The 24,674-nt window shown below is 45.3% G+C and overlaps 1 protein-coding gene across 1 annotated transcript; it reads left to right on the top strand.

Annotated features, from left to right (window-relative positions):
- On the top strand, positions 1–21,529 carry LOC119387172 (endochitinase). Its single transcript, XM_049413393.1, has 9 exons — positions 1–66; positions 9,364–9,515; positions 10,373–10,658; positions 11,443–11,554; positions 13,350–13,462; positions 14,137–14,266; positions 16,177–16,347; positions 18,483–18,602; positions 19,951–21,529. The coding sequence occupies exons 2-9, from the start codon at positions 9,422–9,424 to the stop codon at positions 20,116–20,118; spliced, it is 1,194 nt and encodes a 397-aa protein (XP_049269350.1). The 5' UTR covers positions 1–66; positions 9,364–9,421; the 3' UTR covers positions 20,119–21,529.
- Positions 21,530–24,674: the final 3,145 nt, after the last annotated feature.

The raw sequence follows: 24,674 nt of genomic DNA, 5'->3' as shown, positions 1-24,674 counted from the left end.
GCTGACCCAAGTGTTGCACGAGTGGGAGAACAACTGCAGTTTGAGTTGTACGACCATCGAAAGCACGTATGACAGCTTTCTTTAGATGTGAATGGCTTGCTTTTGTGTCATATGTTGCTGATAGAGTAAACCTAATTATCCTTAGCCCATCAGAGCAGAGAAAGCAACACGAGCGCAGTACTGGAGGCGCTGACTGCGAAATTGCCGGCAGAGTTTTCGTTGTATAATATATTCCTGTTCCTCTTCGTCGGCACTGAACGGCGGCTTAAGATATTTACTTTATATGGCTATATATACCAGATGGTCAGTGTAAGGCTGTCTAGCACGAGCGCTCCGTTTATGTGGTATTTTACAATACGCTCTGTTGTGTGTGCGGTTTGGCGCGTGCGTGCACCTTCTATGCTGATGTCATCTGTAATTGCGTGTTCCCTGACTGCTAGATTTTATTTTTCACATTTTTCAGTGATAAGGCTGTTTAGCCCATTGGAAACACCCCATGATAAGGGTGTTAGCCCAGTGGCAACACTCTATGGTGTGGGTGTTTTGATAAGTGCAAACACCCTTTTCCTACACTCTAAGACAAAATCGAGTATTTGGGGAGTATTTCTGCCACACAACAATAATCGTCATCTGGCTTGCTCGCGTTTCCTTTCTTGAAAACCCAGCTCTCGTCACTTTCCTGTCAAGAATGCTATGTCACGCTGATAACGCGCGCGCCGTTCGTGACCGAGAAGTGCCGCGACCGCGGTGATAACGCGAGGAAAGCACGCGAGGTGCATGACGATTGTTGTTGTGTGGCAGAAACACTCCCAAAATACTCGATTTTGGCTTAGAGTGCAGGGTGTAAGGGTGTTAGTCATAGACACGGAAAAACTCCCTTAAGGGTGTAAAGTGGTTTACTGTGTACAGACACTGACATCCGGTGTTTGTATTAGACCTACTGAACCATAACCCCAATATATTAAATTCATTGCAAAATACAATATCCCCAGCACAATTTAAAAAGCAACTGAAGGAATTACTTTTCGCTGATTTCTAGGTTTTGCGCAGTTTTGTATCATTGTTTTCCATTGTGCTGTGTGATGTATGTGCAAATCGAAAATACCGCATGTGCGTAATATTATTTCTTGTTTTTCCTTTTTGTTTTCTTCTGAAGAGTGGAGTAGAAAAGTTGTTTTCTTGTGTATTGTTCCATGCACCTTTTGTGGCTGTGTAATTCATACCGTGAAAGCGATCGCACTGCTGCGGCTGCTGTTTAGGTGACATAACTTAGTTGTCTTGAATGGATGAATGAATGAATAACGTATATAACGGAGTGCCGCTGCTGCAAGAACTGACGAAGGACAAGAAACTATATAGAGACCACTCTACTCGGTGAAAGCGAGACGGCAACCGCTGTACTTGGTCTGCGCGTTGGGTCTATGATCCGCTGGAAACTAGCGTATAACAGCCGCGCTGTAAAACGAAAAGTGATCAAGTAAAGTCACGTTATCCCGATTTTGCACTAAAGTTATGACCTTTCAGACTCGAGTAGTACTGGTCAGCCTTGACCAACGCATTGTTCGAAGCTTACGGCTTTCGTACGCTGCGTAGGCTAACAGCTGTTCGGTGCATATGTTAAGTGCTCTCTATTGTTCTGAACCACAAAGTGACGTTTGCAAAAGTTAACAGCTCATTGACTCATTCTTTACAAAGCTGCTAAACTGTGCAAAAACTGCCGACGTGTTAAAACGCAATTCATTTTGCTATCAACGTAGGTTTCCTTTTTGGTGATAATGATTACATCTTTTGAGTCAATTTTTCAGAAGAACAATGCGAAGCCTTAACACGATCCTTCTCTTTGTATGTTACGTGGTATACAGTAGTGACTGCATTCGTGCTCATGGTGTGTTGTTAGGCAGCTTTAAAATAGGGTATCGCAGAGATAGCGTTCGTTGGGTACGATACGCCATGACGTATCTATGACGTAGCGTATGACGCATGCGCAGTGGCAGCGAATGCAAAGGATAGCTAAGCAAAGCTTTGGGTACACCATTTTAAAAGTGCCTATTGGCACGGAATAAGGGAGTAGTTTGACATTGTTTTCTTCGTCGTGGGGTCACAGACGCTGAAGCAACGCCTGTGAGTATCAGAACACCAGTTATACCAATGTTATCCTTCGTGCCAGTGCGAACTGTACTGCCGCCTGTAGTCAGGACATCCCATGTAGTTTGGCCCTATTCCTATATGATCTGTCTAACAAGGGTGACCCTGCCCGCAGGTACATTATGCTGATGGCATATCTCCTAGGGATGTCACGCGAACCTCTCCATCCCGACAAGATGGGGATATTAGGCTGGTATCCCTATATTGTCACGATGGAGGGATATTATGCTGTACTAAACAACATCAGTAGAGGATACTACTGGGAAAGATATTGAAAGCGTGTATTTTCAAAGACTGTAAAAGAAATGGATGTTATCCTTAAAGCTAAAATACGTCTCGCAAACTCTAGTTCTTCATCTGTCAATGTGTGGGTGGGAATAGCACGTGGACTTTGCGGAAATATGAAAAAAAATTGGCCTTCATCCCGCCCTGCGATCGTGAATGCCCAGCGAAGCTGTATCAAACACCACACATGCTGTTGGGGGGGGGGGGGGTATTATTACATTAGATTAGTGGTAGTGATAATCGCTTTGTGTTTGCTGTGGTAGACCGTGATTGGTTCCGCGACCATTTTAAGCAAGAAGAACTTGTTCCTTTCGTCGAGCATTCTATTCACGCTGTTCTTCTGGTGTCTACCCATGGCAGACTTAGAATGAACTGAGTGAGTTGCTAGACGGGTCCCCCTTTTTACATATGAAAGCGAGAAACATACGCGAGAAACATGCATTTGACGTCGTTCGAAGCCCTCGTGTGAAGTCCAAAGCAGCTGCAACCTAATCTTTACTGGTAACGGGTGACAGGGTTTTCCCATTGTTCACGGGCGCCTTATCATCCGTCATGCGGTTTTGATGCTTGTTTAGTGGTTTTCTTTATTGAAACGAACACTGCAGCTCTATGCTGTATGCCTGATTGCAAAGAAAGATATGCCGTTTGCCTTCAGTGGTTCAAGGGCCCCTAAACCACCCAGAGGTCGATATTTAGTTGTAGCGTTGCAGGTATGCAAGAGTCTACAGCGAACGCGTTCGTCGGCTCGTCTGCCCACCTCTCCGAATGCCCTTCCTCAGCGTCGGAAGTGAAAACGCAAGCAGCGCGCGCATCTGCTAGCAGAGGAGCACGTGAGCGCCTGTTGGTGGTTTAGGGGCCCTTTAACCTGGCGTTTAGTGTTCACACCACGAAATTTTCTGACCAACATACAGCTTCGCTGTATGTTGGTCAGAACTCCATCGGGGAAATGGGGGCAAGCGAATGTTGGCGTCGGCGTGCCTAACGTACTTCTTTCTTTCTTTCTTTCTTTCTTTCTTTCTTTCTTTCTTTCTTTCTTTCTTTCTTTCTTTCTTTCTTTCTTTCTTTCTTTCTTTCTTTTGTGCTCGCCAGCTGTGGGTGAGGAGGGTGTTAGCAAACATCGCCAACTTCACAAGTCAGTTACTCCAAGCTTCGCTTGAAACGCTTTAATCTTTGTATAGTTATGGTGCTGGCGTAAAAATCTTTAGAATACCAAGAACTTCAGTTCGTTAAACGTTCGTCGGAACAACCTGCCGTTGTACGGTAATGCTGGCTGTGGTTAGTAACTAATTGTAAATTTAACTTCTTGTCAGAATCGTGGGTACACAAACACGTGACTCCAGCCTAGAACTCGGTAGCGACGATATGGCAAGAGCTAGTACCTTTCGCGGTCGTGGCTTCAAATTGCGAGTCCATCATGCTGTCACCCGTTTGTTAAGATAATGGCAATGATACCAATGATACCACTTTAAAGATTGGGTTGAGATGTTAGCGGAAGTTCCATTACGCCCTGGTGATATCGGTGCTCTTTATTATAAGAACGCTATAATGATTTCTTAATCGCCGGATAAACATAAAGCAAAACTAATTTATTTGCAGACTCGTCATCTACGCGATATATAGATCCGTTTGATAGCTATTTTTCCGCACATGTAGTAGAGCTAGAGATCGAAGATTCGACAAACCGAAGATACTTATAATCAGAAGTATATCGACTTTACCCTCTTTACATAGTGCCCGATAAATTCGATAAAAAGAAAACAAAAATACAGATCGAAACAAGAAGTAGAACAGAGATATTGATGAAAAGATTGCTGTATTCCTTGACGAAGTGGAAGATTGGCGACAAAGTATTCGATTGGGATGATCAACGCAGTATGTACGTCATTACGCACTCAATGATAGAAACGCTCCTATGTTTAAAGCAGTTGAAGTCGAACAAACAGCGTAGGGCCGCTGAGCCGCATGTAACTTGGAGAAGTTTTTTTTTATTGTTTTTCTGTTATTAGTGACAGTGTGAGAGGCATAGTACACAAATGCGACGATCTGGAGGGCCTTCTTTTTATGTGCATCAGTTCTTCCTGAATCCTTTTTTTTTTTTTCAAATGTTAAATCACCGGTATACTAGTACCTATACACTAATATTATGAGGTCTCGTCGCTCAGTCATTTCGGCTCTTACAAATGCGATCGCGGTGGTTATTTTCATTGAGCAATGCTGCGTACAATGTTCTATCACAACTTCACAGTATATAGACCCGGACAACAAGCTTTTTTTGTGTGAAAAAGAAAGAAAGAAGCAGCTGTACAGTTTGACATCCGAAAGGCGCAAGGCATGTAGAACAACAGAAATATCGGTGCGAATGTCATGCCATAACGCGTTTGACCGTGACAGAACATGCACATGCGTCAGTGGCAGAAGCCTGATACAAGTATGCAGAATATTTCTACTATCACGAGTGTACCATGGGTCAAGGACTGTTGTCTCTGTCACTTCGTTTCTTTCTTTCTTTCTTTCTTTTTTCCTTTCTTTCTTTCTTTCTTTCTTTCTTTCTTTCCGCTCCGAGCATCAACTACAAAGCTACGCCGTCCGAGACACTGGAATTCTGGGCCTAATCACGGAGAAGTAAGCTCCGCCCCGCACTTGCGAAGAGCGAGAGGAAACCACGTGCCCTCTATCTGCGTTGCTTCTCGAAACATCGAAAGTGCCCGTCCGATGGAAGAACCGCCGCGCACGCTGCACTTATTTCCGTTGTTTCGGTGAGTGCTTTAAGGGATGGGGAGGATGTTCAATTTATGCGAATGGTCTGTCTCCGTGGCAGCAGTTATGCCGGGTCTTTGACCGCTTATATGCGTATATTATGGTGAGCTTCTCGCTCGAACCACCTTACGTAAAAGGTCGCGCATTTGTGATGTTCATTTTGCCCGCAGCCCCGCCACGGTGGTCTAGTGGTTATGGCGCTCGACTGCTGACCCGAAGGTCGCGGGATCGAATCCCGGCCGCGGCGGCTGCATTTTCGATGGAGGCGAAAATGTTTGAGGCCCGTATACTTAGATTTAGGTGCACGTTAAAGAACCCCAGGAGGTCGAAATTTCCGGAGCCCTCCACTACGGCGTCTCTCATAATCATATCGTGGTTTTGGGACGTTAAACCCCAGATATTATTATCATTTTGCCCGCAGTATACTGACGGAACGACCATTATACGCACCAAACGAAAACTTTAAACAATTCATGTAGGTAATCCTCTCGCGTAAAAACAAACTTTTATTTTTCGTATACGACTGCGCGATTTCCATTCCATCTCTATTCGGCATGTTTTTGCTGCCCTTGGTAGTTTTGTGTTTGTTCTAGCATCGTATTCCCCAGATGGTGATTACAACGATTTGGAACGAGGGAGTCTATTTTCACCTCTACAGCACGAGGTCACGTGACCCTATAGCTGGAACGTCACGTGTACTATGACGTCATTTGTAGAGCGGCACTTCGTTTTCGACCCTGGCCCCTGGCGGTAGCTATGCTGGCAAAATAGCCTCGAAACTGTAATTTCCACCTACAGGCGTAGTTTTCCTTTTTTTTTTCTTTTTTTTCATCCTGCCACAGCAGTTGTTACCGTCATTTTCTAGAACAAATAAAATGCTGCTGTCAAATTACTAGTGTGTGTCCAGTACGCACGTCTGTACGGTATTACCGATGAAACGGAAACCCTCATAAATAAACGACACGAGACAAAGTCTTTTTTTTTTAAGTGTATGGAAAAGCGACTTTATTGATAGTGCACGCGTTCACTGCCCTGTATGGAACAGGTGTGCGCATGCGTAGTAGTTGTAAGCGCTCCGCGTTTCGCTTTAAAAAAAATAAATTGGCAATCGTACCACGTGGGCTGACGTATGCAGTCATTGTAGTACGTAGGTCATCCATCGCGCCAAGGTTGACGTCGACGCAACCGGCTGCATCAGTTATACCGCGTGAGTCTCATCTTGAATGTGCCTCTGTTCAAACAGTTCTATTTCTTTATTTCGTGCGATCACAAAAGGTGTGTGCTGCGCCTCCAGGGCGTGTTTATTATTATTACTATTGTAGTATAAAGTAAACTACCTAATGGATCTTGGGATTATTAATAGACTTGATCTTTCTTGCTGTTTTCAATATTGTTATTCGTTTTTAATGTGCGCTTTATTATGCTCTTAATCTCCTTCATTTTTGTCCTTTTAAAAGCAATTTATTGCGTTTCTTGCGTGCGTTCTTTTACAGATGCTAGTGTTTTCCAGCACCAATCGTTGCGCAGCAGTAATGTTGTCAGTAATGCAACGTTGTTGTGGCCTGCTGTCAGTAATGAGTACAGTTACAACGCATTGTATTGGTCGGCAACACTTTTATTTATTTTGTCTCTTCTTTGCGCATCACACGCTTGAACTGTAACAATTAAAGGCCACCGGAAGCAAGTCTATTGTCACTGTGGCGATCACTTTTATCTTACTAACCTGCAACCCGCACCTTTAGGAGATATATTTAATCAATTCATAAACATAAGCTTGACAGCGGGACTCAGTGCATGCCCGATAATTATAAATAACCGTGCCTGACACATGGTGCATCCTTGCCTTGTCGACGAAGCACGTTGGTGTCCAGTCCAGCTCCTGTAAAAGCCATGCATCCTCGCACTGTTGGAGAAGAAATCAGTACAAAGATATAATCGTAGAACCCCAACCATACAGATCACTACAGAAATTAGTGGCTGATTCGATATCAGTGGGAAGCGGGCCCAACTTAATCGCCTTCGCTAGGCTATCACTGCGAGCTATATCGTTCGCAGTTATCGTTGGCCGAGTATTTTTTTTTTCTCAAAACGACGCGGAAGAGATTACCAATGTTTGTCTGAAGATTCGTGTCACTGCGTAGCGTTGTCTGCGCTCTCACGAGTGGCTGACGCCGGTATCTATGGCAATTAAACTGGCTTCCACAATTTAGCGCTTTCGTTGTGTAAATCGGCAATGGCACGCTTATGTAGAGCCCAGCTTTTCATGCGATGGAACTCTACAGGAAGGTCACTAGTATTCTCGGCAGGCCGATACGGGAAGCAATCTAAAATCATATGCGTAAATGGGACGACCTTGCTATATGACGTGGCCCTATATGCATGCCCTCACAAGTATTCTCATTAGATATAGATACACGAAGAACGGCCAGATGAACACCGGCCTTGCACATGAAACTGCTGCTTTCGGGCATTCAGCGTTACGGATGGACTATTGACTGTTGTACGCGGTAAAGACTTGTATATAAATGACGCATCCTAGATAGAAAAGTCAGTACTCGTAAGCCGCTTAACTTTTTCTCACCTTTCTAGATCTCGCGGTTACCACGATAACACTATTAAGACACTTTTGATATGAGAGTCAAACTAGTAACTCATCTTCTCGCAGTAATCGCGGTGATAATCACGATGAGCATGCACTCTTGTTTACGTGACACGTGAGCCTCGCGTGCGCAAACAGCGCAGACGGCTTTCAAAGGCTGTCATCGCGGACATCTTGAAACCAAAGCAACGTAAAAAATTTGAAGGACGCTAAAGCGCAACGCGATAGCGTTCTCAGTTGTAGGCGTAACATTAAGAGAGTGGGATTAGACAAGAAACAGGGGTAGCTGATATCCTAGCTGATATTTAGCGGAAGAAATGGACCTCGGCTGAAAAAGTAATGCGTAGGAAAGACAACCAGTTGTCAATGAGAGCAACGGAATTGACACCAATAAGGGAAGGTAGAAGAAGCAGAGGATGGCAACGAGCTAGATGGAGCGACGGAATTAAGAAGTTCGCCGGGATAAAACGGAATCAATCCGCTCATGATAGGGTAGATTGAAGTTCGTTGGGAGAGTCCTTCGTCCTGTAGTGAACATATAAAAAAATTTAGATTGATGATGATGACTTGTCGAAAATAAAGTTTACTGCACCGAGCGAGCTCGTAAGCCGTTTGGTGTCGCGAACTGTTGTATTTCCTTATTTATCCAGAGTGCAACTTAATTAGAGGGAAATAGAGCGCGCTGAACCCGAACCGAACCTAAACCGTATTTCAGTATTTTCATTTCATTTCATTTATTTTTCGACATCATATATGTCAAGGGACGGTACAGCTGAAGTCAGATTAACTGCCTGACAACGTCCCCACCACACAAGCACTGTTCACCCAAGCGCTGTTTTCGATTCGACACCCTGCTTTTAAGAGCGCATTGCCCTCTAATCACCCCACAGACAGGCATTCCACGTCCGCTGGCAAGCCTGGCGACTCATACCTGTTCGCGGCGGGCACTAACATACGCACACACATTGCACAAACAGAAACACACGTCTACCGAGCGAGCGAAGTGCAAATCTCACGAGTCGCCGCTATATCGTTTCACGGTCAGTTTGTCTTCGCGCAGTCGCTCCACTATTTGCTCCTTGACCCCGCAATAGCGTAGGGGCCCCAACTGTGTCCCGATCTCTCAGCGAATTCGTCCATTTCTCCTCTGCGCAGACAGCGGAGGGCACGAGCCCGATCAAGCAACCCCTTTTGCGAAAGGGAACGCATCGAGCTCTCGTTGACAGCACAGCCGTCAGTGCTCGTCTGCATTTCTGTTCTCCCTTCTTGTGTGCTGCCGCCGCCGCCACCTCCGATGCTGCAGAGAGGCCTATTACTCCCGTTCTTTCGACGAGGCATTCCCACCTGCAACTGCTGCCGCACATACGTTTGTGTTTTCTACCGACTTCTCTGGCGTTTTTTCGACGCATTCTTGTCGGGACGACGACTGGCAGGCTATCTCGTGTATTCGCGTTTTCTTTTCGGCGTCCGATAACCTGTCGCTCTCTCCGTGTCTGGTGGTGGATGCGATCGCTCCCCGTGTAAGTGGTGCACCGAGCGACAGCCCCGGCGCCCGTCTTTTCTTTCCGTCTGCGCAGCCTCGGTTAGACCACCGCCTAGACCGCGAGAGTCGGCTACCGGTCTGGCGTCGGCGACATGGAGCTCCTACTACCGGCACCACCTTCACCAGCACCGGCACTGCACTGGGCATTTGCCGCTGTGTGGACTTGCTGCATCTGGCATCTAGCACGTAAGTCTGTCCGCCGACACCTTTGTCACGACCGCTCGTTTTACAATAGGAGAGCTGCCGTCTTGAACATTCAACTCGTGAACATTCAGCTCCTTAACCCAGGGCAGCAAAGATCGCTGCTTTTCTCAGATATGGGGTTTCGAAACAGTAAAATATCTGCGGTTGTGCAGCCACTTAACCTAAACTCGACAGCTTCTTTCATTAACGCTGTACCTTCGAAACTTCTGAGGAATTAAAGCTGTTTGTACGAAAAATATTCCTGGCGGGGTCATCAGCAGTGGGGCTGATGTGATAGAGGAAATGAAAACGTGACTTCAGTGCCTCCCAAAATTTTTCGGAATGCTGCTTTCGCTAACATCTATCTCACCTAAGCACGCCTGCGTTATGTATATCGTGCACGGGTGCATATTTTTGGGCTACAGTTGGTTTGATGGATCAAAGGGCTGAAGTGACATGTTTGTGTCGTCTTTGGCGTCCATATCACTTCGGCGCTCAGGCCTCAGACACACTTTATAATGCACCTGCGAGTTTCTGCACGCTCTGTAGCCATCTTGGCCCAAGGCCTGAAGTTTTGAAGAAGGTAAAGCGAGTGCTGCTGTCCAACCATGTTTCTTTTCTGGCTCTAGCGATTGCTTTAAAGCGACTTCTGAGTTGAACCCCACTGCTACACGCGCACAACTATGCCGCACAATCAAGCGTAGTTGTAGTTTAGGCTACATGTGCGACTCTGAAATTTAACAGTGCAATCTCACTCGAAACACTGCAAAAGCCGTAGTTATCGTTTGTTCCGGCTGATGAGCGTGCCACCAATTAACATGCATACAAAACGGGTCTCGGCCGGGGTTGGTGTCCCACAGGCTCGTTCCAGCAGGTCTGCTACCTGGTGGCGCCGTCCAACTCGACGCATTCGCTTCCTATCGCCTCGGTGAACGTACGAATGTGCAGCCACGTGATCATGGGCTTCGGCACCGTCGACGAAGACGGTAGCGTCAACTTGGACGCGCTCGGTGGCCCTCAGGGACTGGCCTCTCTGGCCACTCTGCGAAAACGCCGACCCGACCTCAAGCTTATGATCTCCATCGGAGGTGGAGGGGGCGACAACAACTTCAGGACCATGGTATCCAGTGCCGACAGCAGATGGAGGTGACGTTGTGCATAATAAGAGTAATGCACTTTTCCGCATCCACGAATAGGATGGAAGGAATCAGTGAGCTCTGGGCTATAGCACTTCGATCCTTAGTACACTGATTTAGAGACGTACTAGAATCGGGAATGTCCAACGGTTTCCCGTCTGCCCGCCATGTAACTGCTGAATATCATGTTGCGAATTGCGAATGCTGCAGAAGTACTGTGAGGAAATGGGCTGTATGCGCTTTTTTTTTAGAATGCGTCAGAATGGTTTGATTACCTTCGACCAGTAGAACGTCACAACTCTTGCAAGTTTTGTTGAACCATCTAGGTTGAATGAATGAATGAGTGAATGAGTGAGTGAGTGAGTGAGTGAGTGAGTGAGTGAGTGAGTGAGAATGTGTGTGTGTGTGTGTGTGTGTGTGTGTGTGTGTGTGATGTGTGTGTGTGTGGTGTGTGTGTGTGTGTGTGTGTGTGTGTGTGTGTGTGTGTGTGTGTGTGTGTGTGTGTGTGTGTGTGTGTGTGTGTGTGTGTGTGGTGTGTGTGTGTGTGTGTGTGTGTGTGTGTGTGTGTGTGTGGTGTGTGTGTGTGTGTGTGTGTGTGTGTGTGTGTGTGTGTGTGTGTGTGTGTGTGTGTGTGTGTTTGTATGGGCGTGCGTGCGTCCGTGCCCACAAAGGCAGCTTTGGTGTACGAAAGAAAAGAAATAGGCGAACTTTGCCAGCTACCTATCGATCGATAGCTGTAATCTTGCGTCTCAATCTTCATCAGTCTTACTGTTGATATCCCATGCACTTCTCAGGTTCATCGCCTCGGCGATATCGGCATTGCGTGCGGCCCGCCTAGACGGACTTGACATCGACTGGGAGTTCCCCAAGCTGCTGGATGCCGCTCGCTTTGCACGCCTACTCAAGGTGCGCTGCGTATATAGTCAACACGGCCTCCGACATCACATAAGTTATACAACCAACTGCATCCCACCTCAGTCGTAGGGGCCGTCCCTAGAACCAAGCGTCTCCGAGGCTGTTTATATATAGTACGCACCTGCCGCGTAATGTGCTGACATTCTTATAAGACGGCTTTCTGCAGTGGTAAGACACGAAATATCGTGCCTCAAAGAACGGGGTTTGGGGGGGGGGGGGGAGGAGGAGGAGTGCGTTTACATCGTTTCCCTAACGAAGGGACTTGTCTCATCACCTGACGAAATCACTTTTATGCGACGAACTTTCTTTTACGTTCGCTTTCGTATGTTCATGCGACGATCGATCTTTTTTTTTTTGTACGATCGTTCGCGGCGGTGCAGCTTCCGCAGTATTACAGCTGACATCTGCTATAAACGCAGCTGCGGCGGTCGACGCGATCTTAATGTACGACTTACAGTTCATACTCTGGGCTGTGTCTGTGCGCTCCTCGTTTCGTGCCATGTAGTAGCAATATTGTTTCACCATTCACCTTAGTTATATGATATTCTGGTCCAGGTACTTGTTAGAAACGTGAAAGACATGCTACGGACTATAAAAATCACTGTTTAATCGGAGCGTTGTTTAACTGAAGAAGAAAGGGAAGCGATAGCTCTTCTAGGTATGTTGAAATAAAATTTTAAAAATAAAGAGAGAAGCGCTTATAGTAAGAACGCACCTCAGCTCCTTTCTCCTGTTGTGCTTTAGTCCTCTATTGTTCTGCGCTGCATATTTTTTTTCTAAAAGGAATTATCCGCCTATCATACACGCGCCCGGCTTCACAGCCGTAATAAGTACGTTCCAGCGTTTCAGGTCGTATTGCTGTGGAATACAAACGCATTTGAAACGTAAGAAAGACACGCCACTCTATAGTGGCGCAATACCTGGCGGAGTTGGGCTCGAATTATTTTTTTTTTCGCGTCTTGAGTTTCCTTTTTTTTATTCGTTTCAATCTTCCGGGTATTAATGAGCAAACTCAATTGTGGCATAATGACCAGGCCTAAAGGGCCTGTAAACAGGCCCAGAGTTTTCTTTTTTTTTTTTATCACCTGCCAAACAAGCTCGCTCATTCGTGCAGAAGGCCACAGCTATCACAATTTGCGAATATTACAGCGCTGCGCAGACGCTATATTAAAAAAAAAGAAAAAAAAAAAGCACAATTCGACACCAGCTGAAATGGTTCTTTTATCCCCGGTAACTTCATCATTACACCACTGATTCTCAAAATTCTTGCGGCAGCACGGTCTCTTTGTACAGGTGCGCAGTTTTTTTTTTTTTGTTTCATCACAAATTTTGAACAGCAGGGTTGCTTACTGGCCCTTTAAATGGACTTATGTACAAAACCTTGTGTTTCACGTGCTGTCGGTTCATATTGTGTTATACATCTGGTATCATTCTGTGTATCATATCTTTGTCCAAGTCTTCGTCAATTTTTTTTCTGTATTTTCCTATTTCTTCCCTCTTTCCTCTGTGTATGCGTATCAAAGTAATAATAATAATAATAATAATAATAATAATAATAATAATAATAATAATAATAATAATAATAATAATAATAATAATAATAATAATAATAATAATAATATCTTCCTTTTTCTTTTTTGTATTGTTTTGCTTTCTAAGCGACGAGCAGTTAGCTTGTCGCTTAGCACACCCCGTTTCACATTTTAAAACATAAAAAAAAAATGCGAGCAGCCTCTTCAAAGTTCGTACTGCGGCATACCGTACGCCGTGTCACGCTACTACCCAGACGGCGTCCGTGGAGTTCAAGAAGGAAGCCCACTCGCCACTGCTGCTGTCCGTTGCGGTGCCTGCTCAAAGCTTACTCGTGATTGGAGCATATGACGTCCACTCCATGGCCAGGTAAGCGTGCTGTGACTGGTTACGCTAGTTACCTTATACCAGAGGATAGGAACATTAGCGGGCCATAAATGGGAGCAAGAAAAAAAATGTGCCGGATAGAATTCCGCTCTGTAAGTGACCTTGAGCACGTTTTCGAGTGTATAAGTGGCCTTGTGTGTGAATTAACTATTTCGAATTTATGTGGTAAATATTCGGAGGCTGTCTAGTCAGCGAGGTCACGTCGCGTTCTTTGTTGCTGGATCGTTGGCAAGCCGGAGCTAAATCTTTAATTAAAAAAAAAAGAGATCTGTGCATTAAGGCCGATTACGATGACTACTATATGATGAGAGCTTGTGCAAAAATTACGATTCGAAAATGCCTCGCGCGACTACGATGACATACCGCTGATAAGAAAAGTAGAAGCAACAGTTTGCGTATAGTGTGGTTTTATCTTTACGTATATATATATATATATATATATATATATATATATATATATATATATATATATATATATATATATATATATACATATATATTGATAGATACAAAAGACGGGATGCGTAGCGCGCAATGAAGAGCCCCTAATCATTGCGACATATGCACACGAACACACACTGTTTAGTGCGAAATGTTATCACCACAGGCAACGCGTCGTCCCTTCAAAGCTCTTCTTTCACTGCGCATGCCCGCAGGACCGTGGACTTTGTGAACCTGATGACGTACGACCTGAACATCTACAACTGGTACACACCCTGGGTTCGTCATAACAGCCCTCTCTTTCCGAACGCCAACGATGCGCCGTACTTCAATACGCTCAATGTGGTGCGTATCTGCATTCTTTCTGTAGCGTGTATCTGCAGCAAAGTGACATAAGCTTGTTCTTTTTTTTCTTCTTTTCTTGAAGGTTGCTGTTTTTTTATGCAGAAATTAAGATGCTAACAGAAAGGAGAGAAAAAATAAAATAAATTAACACTCGAAGAATTGGCCAGAGCTTATGCACATTGCTACCCTGATTATTTCAACAGCGGCATTTTTCGTTTTCTGATGGAGCAGTCAAAGATTAAAACAAAACAAAACAAACAAAAAAAGACCAGGAAGTGACACGCGGAATGCTCCTCACTATTACGGTGGTCAAGAGGTGGGCTTCACCTCACTAAGAGTATTAGTGCAGTGAAGGCCACTCTTTTTCTCGAGGTAGCAGTCGAAGTCGTCACGCTGTGAACAAGTGTAGTTGCAGATCATTGTTTGCGCAGCGCGCCTGCTTCTCCCGCTTACCAAGTTGATTGCGCCCATATCAGTGTTAGTCGTAGGAAAAATTGCGTGTTGTAGTCGCGACAATGCAGTACATGAGCTAATTTCTGCTAACACTGACCCGTTATAATTTTATTCTCTTCACTTCTTGTACGACGGGTGCCTAGTGATTTCAGGCCTGTTTTAACTGTAGTTCATTATTCGTGCACACGTGGCAGTACCTTCTTTTATGTTTCTGCGTGTTAGGCTGGATATTTTATATACGTGTGACGTGCGTCTCCATAAGTGTAGTACATATGTATGTCTGACCTAGGTTACACAGCCGTGTTACTAGTCAGCTGGCGTACAAAGCGTGTTCTTTTGCACAACAGCTACGATAAACATGCAAATGTATTTATGTATACGTACTCTGTATAGACAAACTGTAGAAGGCACGCGGAATGTGTTCATTTGTCGTCAGTTTATTAAATTGTTCGTTGCTGCTGCGGCCCGAAGTGTACGTTTCCCCTAACCGCACTGCTCCACCTGGTGCGGAGAATGTATTTACTCTATATGCTACCCTTAGATGGCAGGGTTACGCGTAGGTCCGCCAGTTTTGCCTGGCAAGCAACCACAGCTATGCGGCGAAGCCGCATTCCCGTTTTTACAGGCGACATGCCTAGCATGTCGCCGACCGGCGATGAAATTTACTGGCAATAACTAATGTTAATCCAGTTCGCTGCAGCGGTGGCGTCGACAAATACAAAAATTGGCCGAATATCAGTTTCTCGACAGTGCACGGTCGTAGCATATACAGTAACTGTATATACAGTAGCATATACAGTAACTGTAGATCTAAAACGCTGTACGTAGCATATACAGTAACTGTAGATCTAAAACACTGTACAATACGTGCGTTCTGTAAATAAACATAGAACTGGGTTGAAATGAATACACACAGCGCTTTATAAGAAGCTACTTCAGGGCAAGTTGGTGCCTATATTTGCTAAACATATAACTCCTGGCGCAATGTTTGAAACATGAAGAAATGACCGAAGCGCCAACTACCAATTGTTTATTGCGTTTCGGCACGAGTTAAGATTATTGGCAAAAGCAGAGACCAAACGGCGAGGAAACTATTAGAAGCGCTTCACGCTAGAAGGAAAGGGTCCGCCTGTGTCAATGACCCATCAGTTCTGCTATATAGACCACAATAATGCTTTTTTAATGGACAGCTTCCGTGATGACATGTCTGACGTCACGCTTTCACGCCAATGCGCATGCTTTGAAGTTCACTTCGTTTTGTAGCTTTGATCGTGAATAAACAGTTTGTCGTTGGCGCTCCTCTGTCTCCTCTCCGTCCTTTCTTCACCTTCCAAACATTGCGCCAGGAATAACGTGTTTAGCAAACAGAGTGGTTTACGCTAAGGCGATTTGACGTACAAGCACAATACGAGAGTACTTGCCCCGCTTTGTTGCTGGCATGCGCCTAATTCGCGCAGGAGTCTAGCGCTAAGTTGTGGGCCTCGCTGGGCATGCCGAAGGCCAAGATCATGGTGGGTATTCCGACCTACGGACTGTCGTGGGTGTTGCGTGACCCGGCCCGCTGGACGGTCGGCTCGCTTGCCTCCGGTCGGGACAAACACGGTGGCGGATTCGTCACATACGCTGAGGTACGTGTCTCCGAGTGTGTCATTCCTAATGGTACGCCTACACTGAAAAGAGAAGGTGACGAATTGAAGAACATTGATATAGTTGCGCCTGTCGTGTGGAAAGCTTCAGTGGGCTCGACTCTTACCGAAAAAAAAAATGGTATCCTCAAACACTTATTCTCGAACAATTCCCGAATCTTCGAATAGTGTTTCCGAAAGTTATTAATTCCGAAGCTTCCAAAAGCTTCCCACCAACACTTTCCAAAGCTTCGAAAAACGTTTTAAGATTTTGGCTCGTAAAATCTACATAAGACCGATGCTCGAATACGCTGCCTGCGACATTGCTGGGCCCTCTCACATATGCAAATATATTGGTGCTATTATTTTGTCCCTTTATCGGTTAGCTTTGATAGCACAAGATAATTATCTTTTGTTTACAGAATGGTTCTTATACATTTCTTTCCCACGCCTGTAATAGTCCCGTGTGAGAGCTGATAGTATCTGTAAATAAATGAATAAATAAATAAACAAATTAATTAATTAATTAATATTGAACCACTAAATATTCAGCGAAAGGCAGCTAGGTTTACTTTTAGTTCGTACAGCAGGAAGACCATCGCCAACTGCTCTTTTAAATTCTGCAAATCTAGAATCCCTACAGAAAAGACGCCATCGCGAAAGGCTAGAAATACTCCATGTAATATACCAAGGCAAGCTTGGAATCAACAAGAACATATTCTTCAAACTTCGCACGCAGCGCCCCGCTCGTTCTTTCCACTCAAAGGAAGTTAGCGAAATTTTGTGCAGACTAACACTTGACTTCCCAGCACAGTGCGTGATTTCTCTCTTTCTCACTTTCTCTCTCTCTCTCTCTCCCACATCGATGCGTCCTGAAGGGCGCTCTTTCTGATTGACGATCATCGCCTTCCTCCGCCAGTGCTCTCCTGTTTCCCTTCGTGGTATGCGCCAGATGCGTTTGCGGTAAGCCGACTGGCTCGCTCAGTATATTGTATACGCAAGTAATCACGAAAATGCTTACGCGCGTCATTGTAAAAAAATTAATAAATGGGGAAGCTGTGCACTAGTGGTGCGAGGACTGTGGAGGCAGCGGAGCTGACGGCCTTCCCCTCCTTCTTTCCCTCCTCCTCACCCTCTCATTACTCCTCACTCTCACTTCGCTTTCCCACCCCCTTGTAATACTGTGTAGTATACATGGCTATGCTATGTTTTACCCTCTCCCCTCCTCCTTACCCTCATTTACCTTTCCCACCCCCTTCTTTCTCTCTCTCTTTCTCTTTCTTTCTATATCCTTCTGTCTATGTCTTTCTCTCTCTCTCAGTTTCTCTTTTTGTCTTTCTTTCTATCTTTCTTCCTTTCTCTGTCTCTCTATCTTTCTCTCGTTCTCTCGCCCATAGCAACGCTATCGTCCCATAAATGCTCACTCAGCTAACGTGCCTGTACAGCCTGATCATTAATTTTGAAATGTCAATCTAAGTGGAACGGTTTCCTTCCCTGTAATAAGGGGGGAAAGATAGTGCCTGGATAGCCGAGAGGTTATACGACGCTCGCCTTCGGCCCGTGGGTACCCGCGTTCGAATCCCACATCACCAAGAAATTTTCTTTTATTTATTTATTATCATCCTCTCCACTTCTCCCCTACTACTTCCTCCACTGCGTTTCTCGGCGGCGCAGTCGGCGAAGCCAGGCGCAGCTGTGCCAAGTGGTTGCTAGGCAACGCGAGTTTCTGCGAACGATCCAGCGCCGAACCTCGAGCTTACATCTTTGCTCTTGCAAAGATGTTTAACAGCTCCGCTTTTAAAACATATTTGCAAGAGCAACAGTATTGGGTCGCCGTACAAAATAAGTCACTGGGTAGTTGAAGATCGCTATAGTAGATATGCCTTCTTTCATGAGTGAACATTACTAGCGATGATACCGACTACTTAACAACCACGATGATGGTGTTGGTGACGGTTATGTGGGTGAATAGTGCCAAAAGCATCGCGTATAGATGTCGTTCCTTTGACGTTCCGTAACTCATTATGCGACAAAGTGTTTTCGATTGCATGAAGCTATGGTGAACGTATGGTTTGTGCAAGCGGCCTCTGCCTGCACTCGCTAAATCGCGCAACTGTCATGCCTGATGTTCCCGACAGGTGTGCAGGTTGCTGGAAAACGGCGCCCAGCGCGAGTACGACCCCGAAGGCATGGTGCCTTACCTGCACAAAGGAAAACTGTGGATCAGCTACGACGACCAGCAGAGTGTCGCGGTCAAGGTTCGTTTCAGTCTATAGCCGTCTGCGGAAACCGCCGTCATACACATGATTTGATGTCGATCGATCGATCGATCGATCGATTAATTGATTGATTGATTGATTGATTGATTGATTGATTGATTGATTGATTGATTGATTGATTGACTGAAATTTTCATGTCTTAAAGTAACACGTAGTACGCTGCCATGGCCATTGCATAAACGCCATGCTCTGATTATTATTGTTTTGTTGTTTTTTTTACCGCCAGGGGGTGCATTCCAATGCATGTCTTTCGCTTTTTCTTTTCATTCTGTTTCTATCGGAATGCGTGCTACGCGACCAAACCCGGAAGCACGCGCTCTAGCGTCACATCTAAACTATGGTTTGGAAAATCTCTAATAGAGTGATTACAGCAAAAGAATCGATTACATTTCCCTTATAGTTCTCTCTTAGAAATTCACAAGCGACGTATGCATGGAGCGGTAAAATTAATATTACGTGACCGGTAATTCCAGTACACCGGTTCGTCGTTGGCAGCTCTCGCTGGAGTTTTCGAGCAGCACCTTCGTAGAAAGACGTCAGTAGTCCCGACGATATCTTCTGAATGCACGTGCCATAGTTCCGCGTTCAGCGATTTGCATTTCCCCACGACATCATAAACGTTACAAGCTGTTCACTAATTCCTCACTTTAGTTCTCTGTGCCTCCATCGCATGTTGCCGCCGCGATTAGGTCAACGCCTAGGAGGAATTAAGGTTTGGGAGGGAGTTGTCTCGAAACACCGCTAAGCCCTCTAGTTTATTTTAATTTTATTAAAGGGACTCTAAAGTCAGACAATAAATTAGTTTAGACTGATAGATTATACTCTGAGAACTCGCGTCGTTAATTTCACCACCATAGATATAATATAATTGAGAAAATCGGTGTCGAATCACCCGCCGAAATTTCTGATAATAACGTCACGGATTTCAAAGTATTTTTTCGTATTTTGGCCACGTTGGTTCAACGAAATTTTCCGAAACTTGGTATCTTAAGCCTCTGGCTCCCCCAGAAGACAACGCACGCCATTTCTTGCCGATTAGGAACTACGCGGGCCCTAGTAGACGCCGTCAAAATCTATGACGTCACTGCGACTTGTGCGGCAACTTCAAGGTGGCGTCGCCACGCGCATTTTCTTTTTGCGCGTTTTCTCGCTTACTAAGCGTCTTCTCTCAGCAAGCGTGGCCCTTTTTTTTTTTTTGCTATTGTGAAAGAGTAATTCACTAATACGAGAAAACACGTTTTTCTATTTAGCGTCCCTTTCAATTACATTATTGACGTAAGTACACCCATTAGCAATTAACTTGCATTCTCAACTCTGCATCTTTCAGGCATCGTGGACCGTGAGCAACGGCTACGGAGGCATCATGACCTTCAGTCTCAACTCCGACGACTGGGCCGGTGTATGCGGTGACGGGCGCTTCCCGCTGCAGAGGAGCATCGCGAGCGCGGTTACATTGGAGAAGTCAGTAGTGGCGGGCCTTGAGGTTACACCTTGAGATGTCGATCCCCGAAGCAGACCACGTCATCACGTGGCACGGTGCAAAGATACGTGCCACCTTTTAAAAATGATGAGCGGGCCGACCCGAACGCGTCCGGGGGAGGACATTTTTAATAACAGCTTCGTCCGCACGACCACTCTCCGGCGCACCGCGATAACCTACGAGAGCCCAGTATGCATTTTTTTTTCTTCGATGACTCCAGGAGTGCTATTCCGGACATTGTCAAATTCCGCCATGTTGTCTAATTCCGTCATTGGTCAACACTGATTGGCCCAGATGGCTGCCGAGGCCTCTCTGATTGGCCCGAAATGCCACCATTACGAAATTTGACAATATGGCAAAATTTGACAGTGTCCAGAACAGTACCCCAGTATGTATCATCGCCGGTCGAACAGCGCGCGCTATCAGGCGTGTCATGAAAGAGACAGTTGTGTTATGGTGGCTAGCATATTATAACTGTCCCTTTAATGTTTTGTCTAGCTAGCAAAGTAAAAACATGGAAGACGCTTGAGCTTCGTCTTCAAGAGTGGAACGCGATAGCGTAATCGGGCCCCGTGCGCATCGCCTTCTCAACTGCTAGCCTAGCTTCGGGCTCGGTGAATGCCTCAACCGTGCCGTAAGGAAACAAACAACTGTGCGCGTAACATTAACCGTTTAAAACTATCATGGAATGCCTACTGCAAGTACATTTGCGAAGTGCCCACTACGCCATAATTCTTCCTTTTGCTAATTATCAAGTGCCCACTACGCTTCCATAAGGCAACACGCGCACCTTCGCAGCTGCTCACTCTGTGGATGCTTTTGCTGCTGATAGTGATTAAATATGTCGGAGCGCTTTGTAATGAGTGGGCCTTTAAACCACTCACTCGTTGTGCAACTCACGTGTTTTGACGCCTGACCCAATTCTACGCTTCTGTCGCACTACATTACATGCGTAAGAAGACTCCTAGCTCTACCTTGCATTCATATAGGTTTTCTTTTTCGAAAACAGTTCCAAGCAACGACGTTAATTGTTATGTGGTAGAACACGTGCTTGCCACGCAGAAGCGATTCGCACTCGAACAGAAAATTTTTATTATTTATTTTATTTGCATCTTTCTCGATTTTTCGGTCAAAGACAAGATGGTGATTTTTCGCTCGCAACCATTGCAACGATGCCGACGCCGACATTTCTGCGAAACGAGCTTTTTTAACGCTATCGCTTTAAAGCAAGCCCTCACAATTCCCCTTCTTTCGGTATCTAGCATAGTTTTGTAAGTGGTCACAGGTTCGTAGAGATACTGCATGGTTGCCTTTGCGTTTTAGTTTAACACGCTCGTTCAGAAGACATGCGAACCGTACAGGAATTGTATATTAGAGTCGCAACGAGCACCCGTTTCTACGATTTTACTGAGAGTAGCAGGGGCGTAGCCAGAAATTTTTTTCGGGGGGGGGGGGGGGGTTCAACCATACTTTATGTATGTTCATGTGTGCGTTTGTATGTGCCGCGTGTATATAGACGCAAGCAAAACTGAAAAATTTCGGGGGGGTTTGAACCCCCCCCCCCTGGCTACGCCCCTGGAGAGTAAGGGCACATATGCGCTGTGTTTTGACCATGTTTGCTCTTGTGAAATTATAGGTGAAAATTTGGGTGGAGCCCGCCTCCCCCCCCCCTCCTCAGGGGTTTAACCAGAATTTTTTTCTGGGGGCTTCAACTACCCTTTGTGTATGTTCGTGCGTATGTGCTTATGTATATATCCACATGCAAAATTCAAAAAGACATATGGGGGGGGGGGGGGGGAGGGGTTGACGCCCGCAACCTCGCAATCGCTACGCCAATGCCGTCCCTGTTCATACAGATATGCGGAATTGAATGCAGTATGATGCAACATGACTTTTTTTTTGTATTTATTTGCTCAACCACGTATAACCATTTTCAGGTCAATACGCCACAGGCTGGACAACAGTCCGTTGATTAATAGTCACGTTTCACTAGCAGAATGTGTGTCATCGCTCACTATTGTATTATTTTCCGGAAACTATTTGAATTCATTCGGACGTTCACCTAATTGGTAGCCGTTTACTGCCGTGTGTGCACGCGTACAAACCAATGGCCACGCACATCATCCAATTTCCACAATCCTTACCCCTTTTCTTTAGCAAGGATACATGAAAGAGCATAGGGTGCTTACCTCCTTGCACCCTTTATTTACAGTATCTCATGTGCAAGTTGAAATTGCGCATAAGAAGCCAGCATAAATTCGTGTGCGCATGCTTCGTCGCTACAGAAGAGGGCATCATCACATCACAACTTTTGATCTCGTGACACGCGCTCCCGACAAGGAAGACGGCGCGTTTTTTTTTTTGTCTTTTTCTGCAATACAATGCACACCTTTGAAGGCCGCCATCTTCGGCTATTTTATAATGGTCTGATTTTCGCGAAGTCTCCTTTTTACAGTGGCTTCCGTCATTAAATCAAATTTTGACAGAAACTACCTCTACGTGTGAATGTGAAAGTGCAAAAATCGGATTCCACGCACTGTGGAAATCGATGTTAGGCGAGCCATTTGATTTTCAAGTACGGCTCTATCAGTCATCGTTTCGACTTCAATGGTCGGTTACAAGAACCTCATAAAAATTGGGGAGCCATTTCACTCTGTGAATTTAAGGTCAATAACCAGCGAAGCTGTTTAGCACACGACACCGAGGTGGCACATTATGCCAGTCCAGAATTTAGCGTATATGCTCCTTTAAAGTTTTCCATTTGAGCAACACGCGTCCTTTTGCCGCGACATGCATTGTCCGGCTTGCCACGTGCGCTTGGCGTATCACGCACGATGCTCATTGGTGTTTGCCGCCCGTGTGTTCCCTTCATTTTTTAGTGGACCAGTGGTGAGTAGCGAGATTTGCCCAATTTCTGCGGCACGTACGTTTTCGTACGCGGGCGACATTATTTTTAGGGGCGAAGCTCCTTAAGGCGGCACCCGTTCGTCCCTCGTAGTCGTCGTCGTAGTAGTGGTAGTAGTAGTAGTCGTAGTCCGTAACAAGTCTTACGCTTTGACCTCCAAGGTGGTGCCGGTGGGAGATTTTTCCTGTGCGTTGTTGAACAATAAAAAATTCGCAGCGTGCGCGTTAACTAAAAGCCGAATTCTTCTGTCTCTCATTCCCCATTAGCAGCCATTGGCATGTTCCAGTAGGCAACGTTAGTAGAAGTGTAAGTGTTAGCTAAAAGCCGATTTCTTCTGTCTCTCATTCCCATTAGCAGCCATTGTTTACCTCCAAGGTAGTGCCTGGTGAGATTTCTCCTGTGCGTGATTAAACAATAAAAATTTTGTTCAAAAAAACGCCGTTGATTGATGAAATAAACCAACGAAAGACGCCAGATGTTTTGTAAAAGCAAAACGAAAGAACGCCACATGTTTCTAAAGCAATACGAAAAGACGCCAGCTGCTTAACGAAAGACGCCAGATGTTTTCTAAAGCAATGGTTTTCTAAACAATGAAAATTCACAGCGTACATGTAAAATTAAAGTGAGCTGCAAGTCGTCATAAACTCATCGAACCTTTAGTATAACGCGCCCGATCTCACGTCGGTGATGATGTACTGGGCAGAATTCACGGAAGATTCACGGTTTACCGATGAACCTCCGCAGCTTCGCCCACTCATCATCATTCACTCCGTGGATATGCTGTGATTTTTTTAGTGAACCAGTGGCGCACCGGAATTGATGCAGCGGAAGTGTCACACCTCAGAAGTCACGTGATAAAAGTGATAAGCTGGAAGAGGGCGGCACTACGTAAATGCAGCATTGACTTCATTCAGTATCAATCCAGTGATCGAGTTGCTTATCGATTTCAATGTAGATTTCATGAGATGCACTCTTCCAGATGGAATGTCTCCCATAATTCTTAGTGTGCAGGCGACATTTCACAATAGACAGTGACGGACATTTGCTGAAACTCAAGTTCTACATAAAGATATTTGCCATGCGCTTATAATACCCAAATATTGCTGAAAACAAATTTCAATAGTAAGATTTAAGTGTTTACTTTATGTGCCAAACGTTCCAGTGTATTGCAGCCACCAGTCATAAGTTTTAATACACTTGCAGACGTAGACTTTTTGCTCCAAAGTTCACTACAAGGTTACTCCTATGCACACTATGACTATAGCTTTTCAAACATTGCAAGAATTGTAGTCCGATACAACTTAAGAAGTCCACGGGATTTCCTTCTGAAAGGCAGATGGACAAAAGCCTGCACCAATGGATACGCACTCCGGACTGACGTCATGAGCCGGACTGCCAGTGACCCCGCCTTCCGAGAATCATTACAGAGTCCATGAGCGGGATTATGTAGTCGCGGAGGCGATCGGCTGCCGCGCTTCGGCCGTCTGGGCGGGGCCTTTCCGAACTTCTTATGTTGGGTATCCGACTATGGTATATAGAGATAGAAACATGGTTTGTTTAAATTTGAAAAAAAAAAAAAAAGCCAGTGATTTAAAGACACCAAGTGGCGTTACAAGTTTGCTGTGTCTTTAAAGAAAAGGCAGAAGGACCCGTTCTGAAAAAAATG

The sequence above is a fragment of the Rhipicephalus sanguineus genome, chromosome 3, assembly GCF_013339695.2.
Source record: "Rhipicephalus sanguineus isolate Rsan-2018 chromosome 3, BIME_Rsan_1.4, whole genome shotgun sequence".
Taxonomy (NCBI): domain Eukaryota; kingdom Metazoa; phylum Arthropoda; class Arachnida; order Ixodida; family Ixodidae; genus Rhipicephalus; species Rhipicephalus sanguineus.
The sequence above is the reverse complement of the archived record's forward strand: the minus strand, read 5'-3'. Positions and strand labels throughout refer to the sequence as shown.

What these genes read in the sequence shown, in the direction of transcription:
- LOC119387172 (XM_049413393.1), top strand. Translation starts at nt 9,422, where the DNA reads ATGGAGCTCCTACTACCGGCACCACCTTCACCAGCACCGGCACTGCAC. An exon ending in AGTGCCGACAGCAGATGGAG is followed by an intron (nt 10,659 to 11,442) that starts GTGACGTTGTGC and finishes TGCACTTCTCAG; the next exon opens with GTTCATCGCCTCGGCGATAT. An exon ending in AGCAGAGTGTCGCGGTCAAG is followed by an intron (nt 18,603 to 19,950) that starts GTTCGTTTCAGT and finishes TGCATCTTTCAG; the next exon opens with GCATCGTGGACCGTGAGCAA.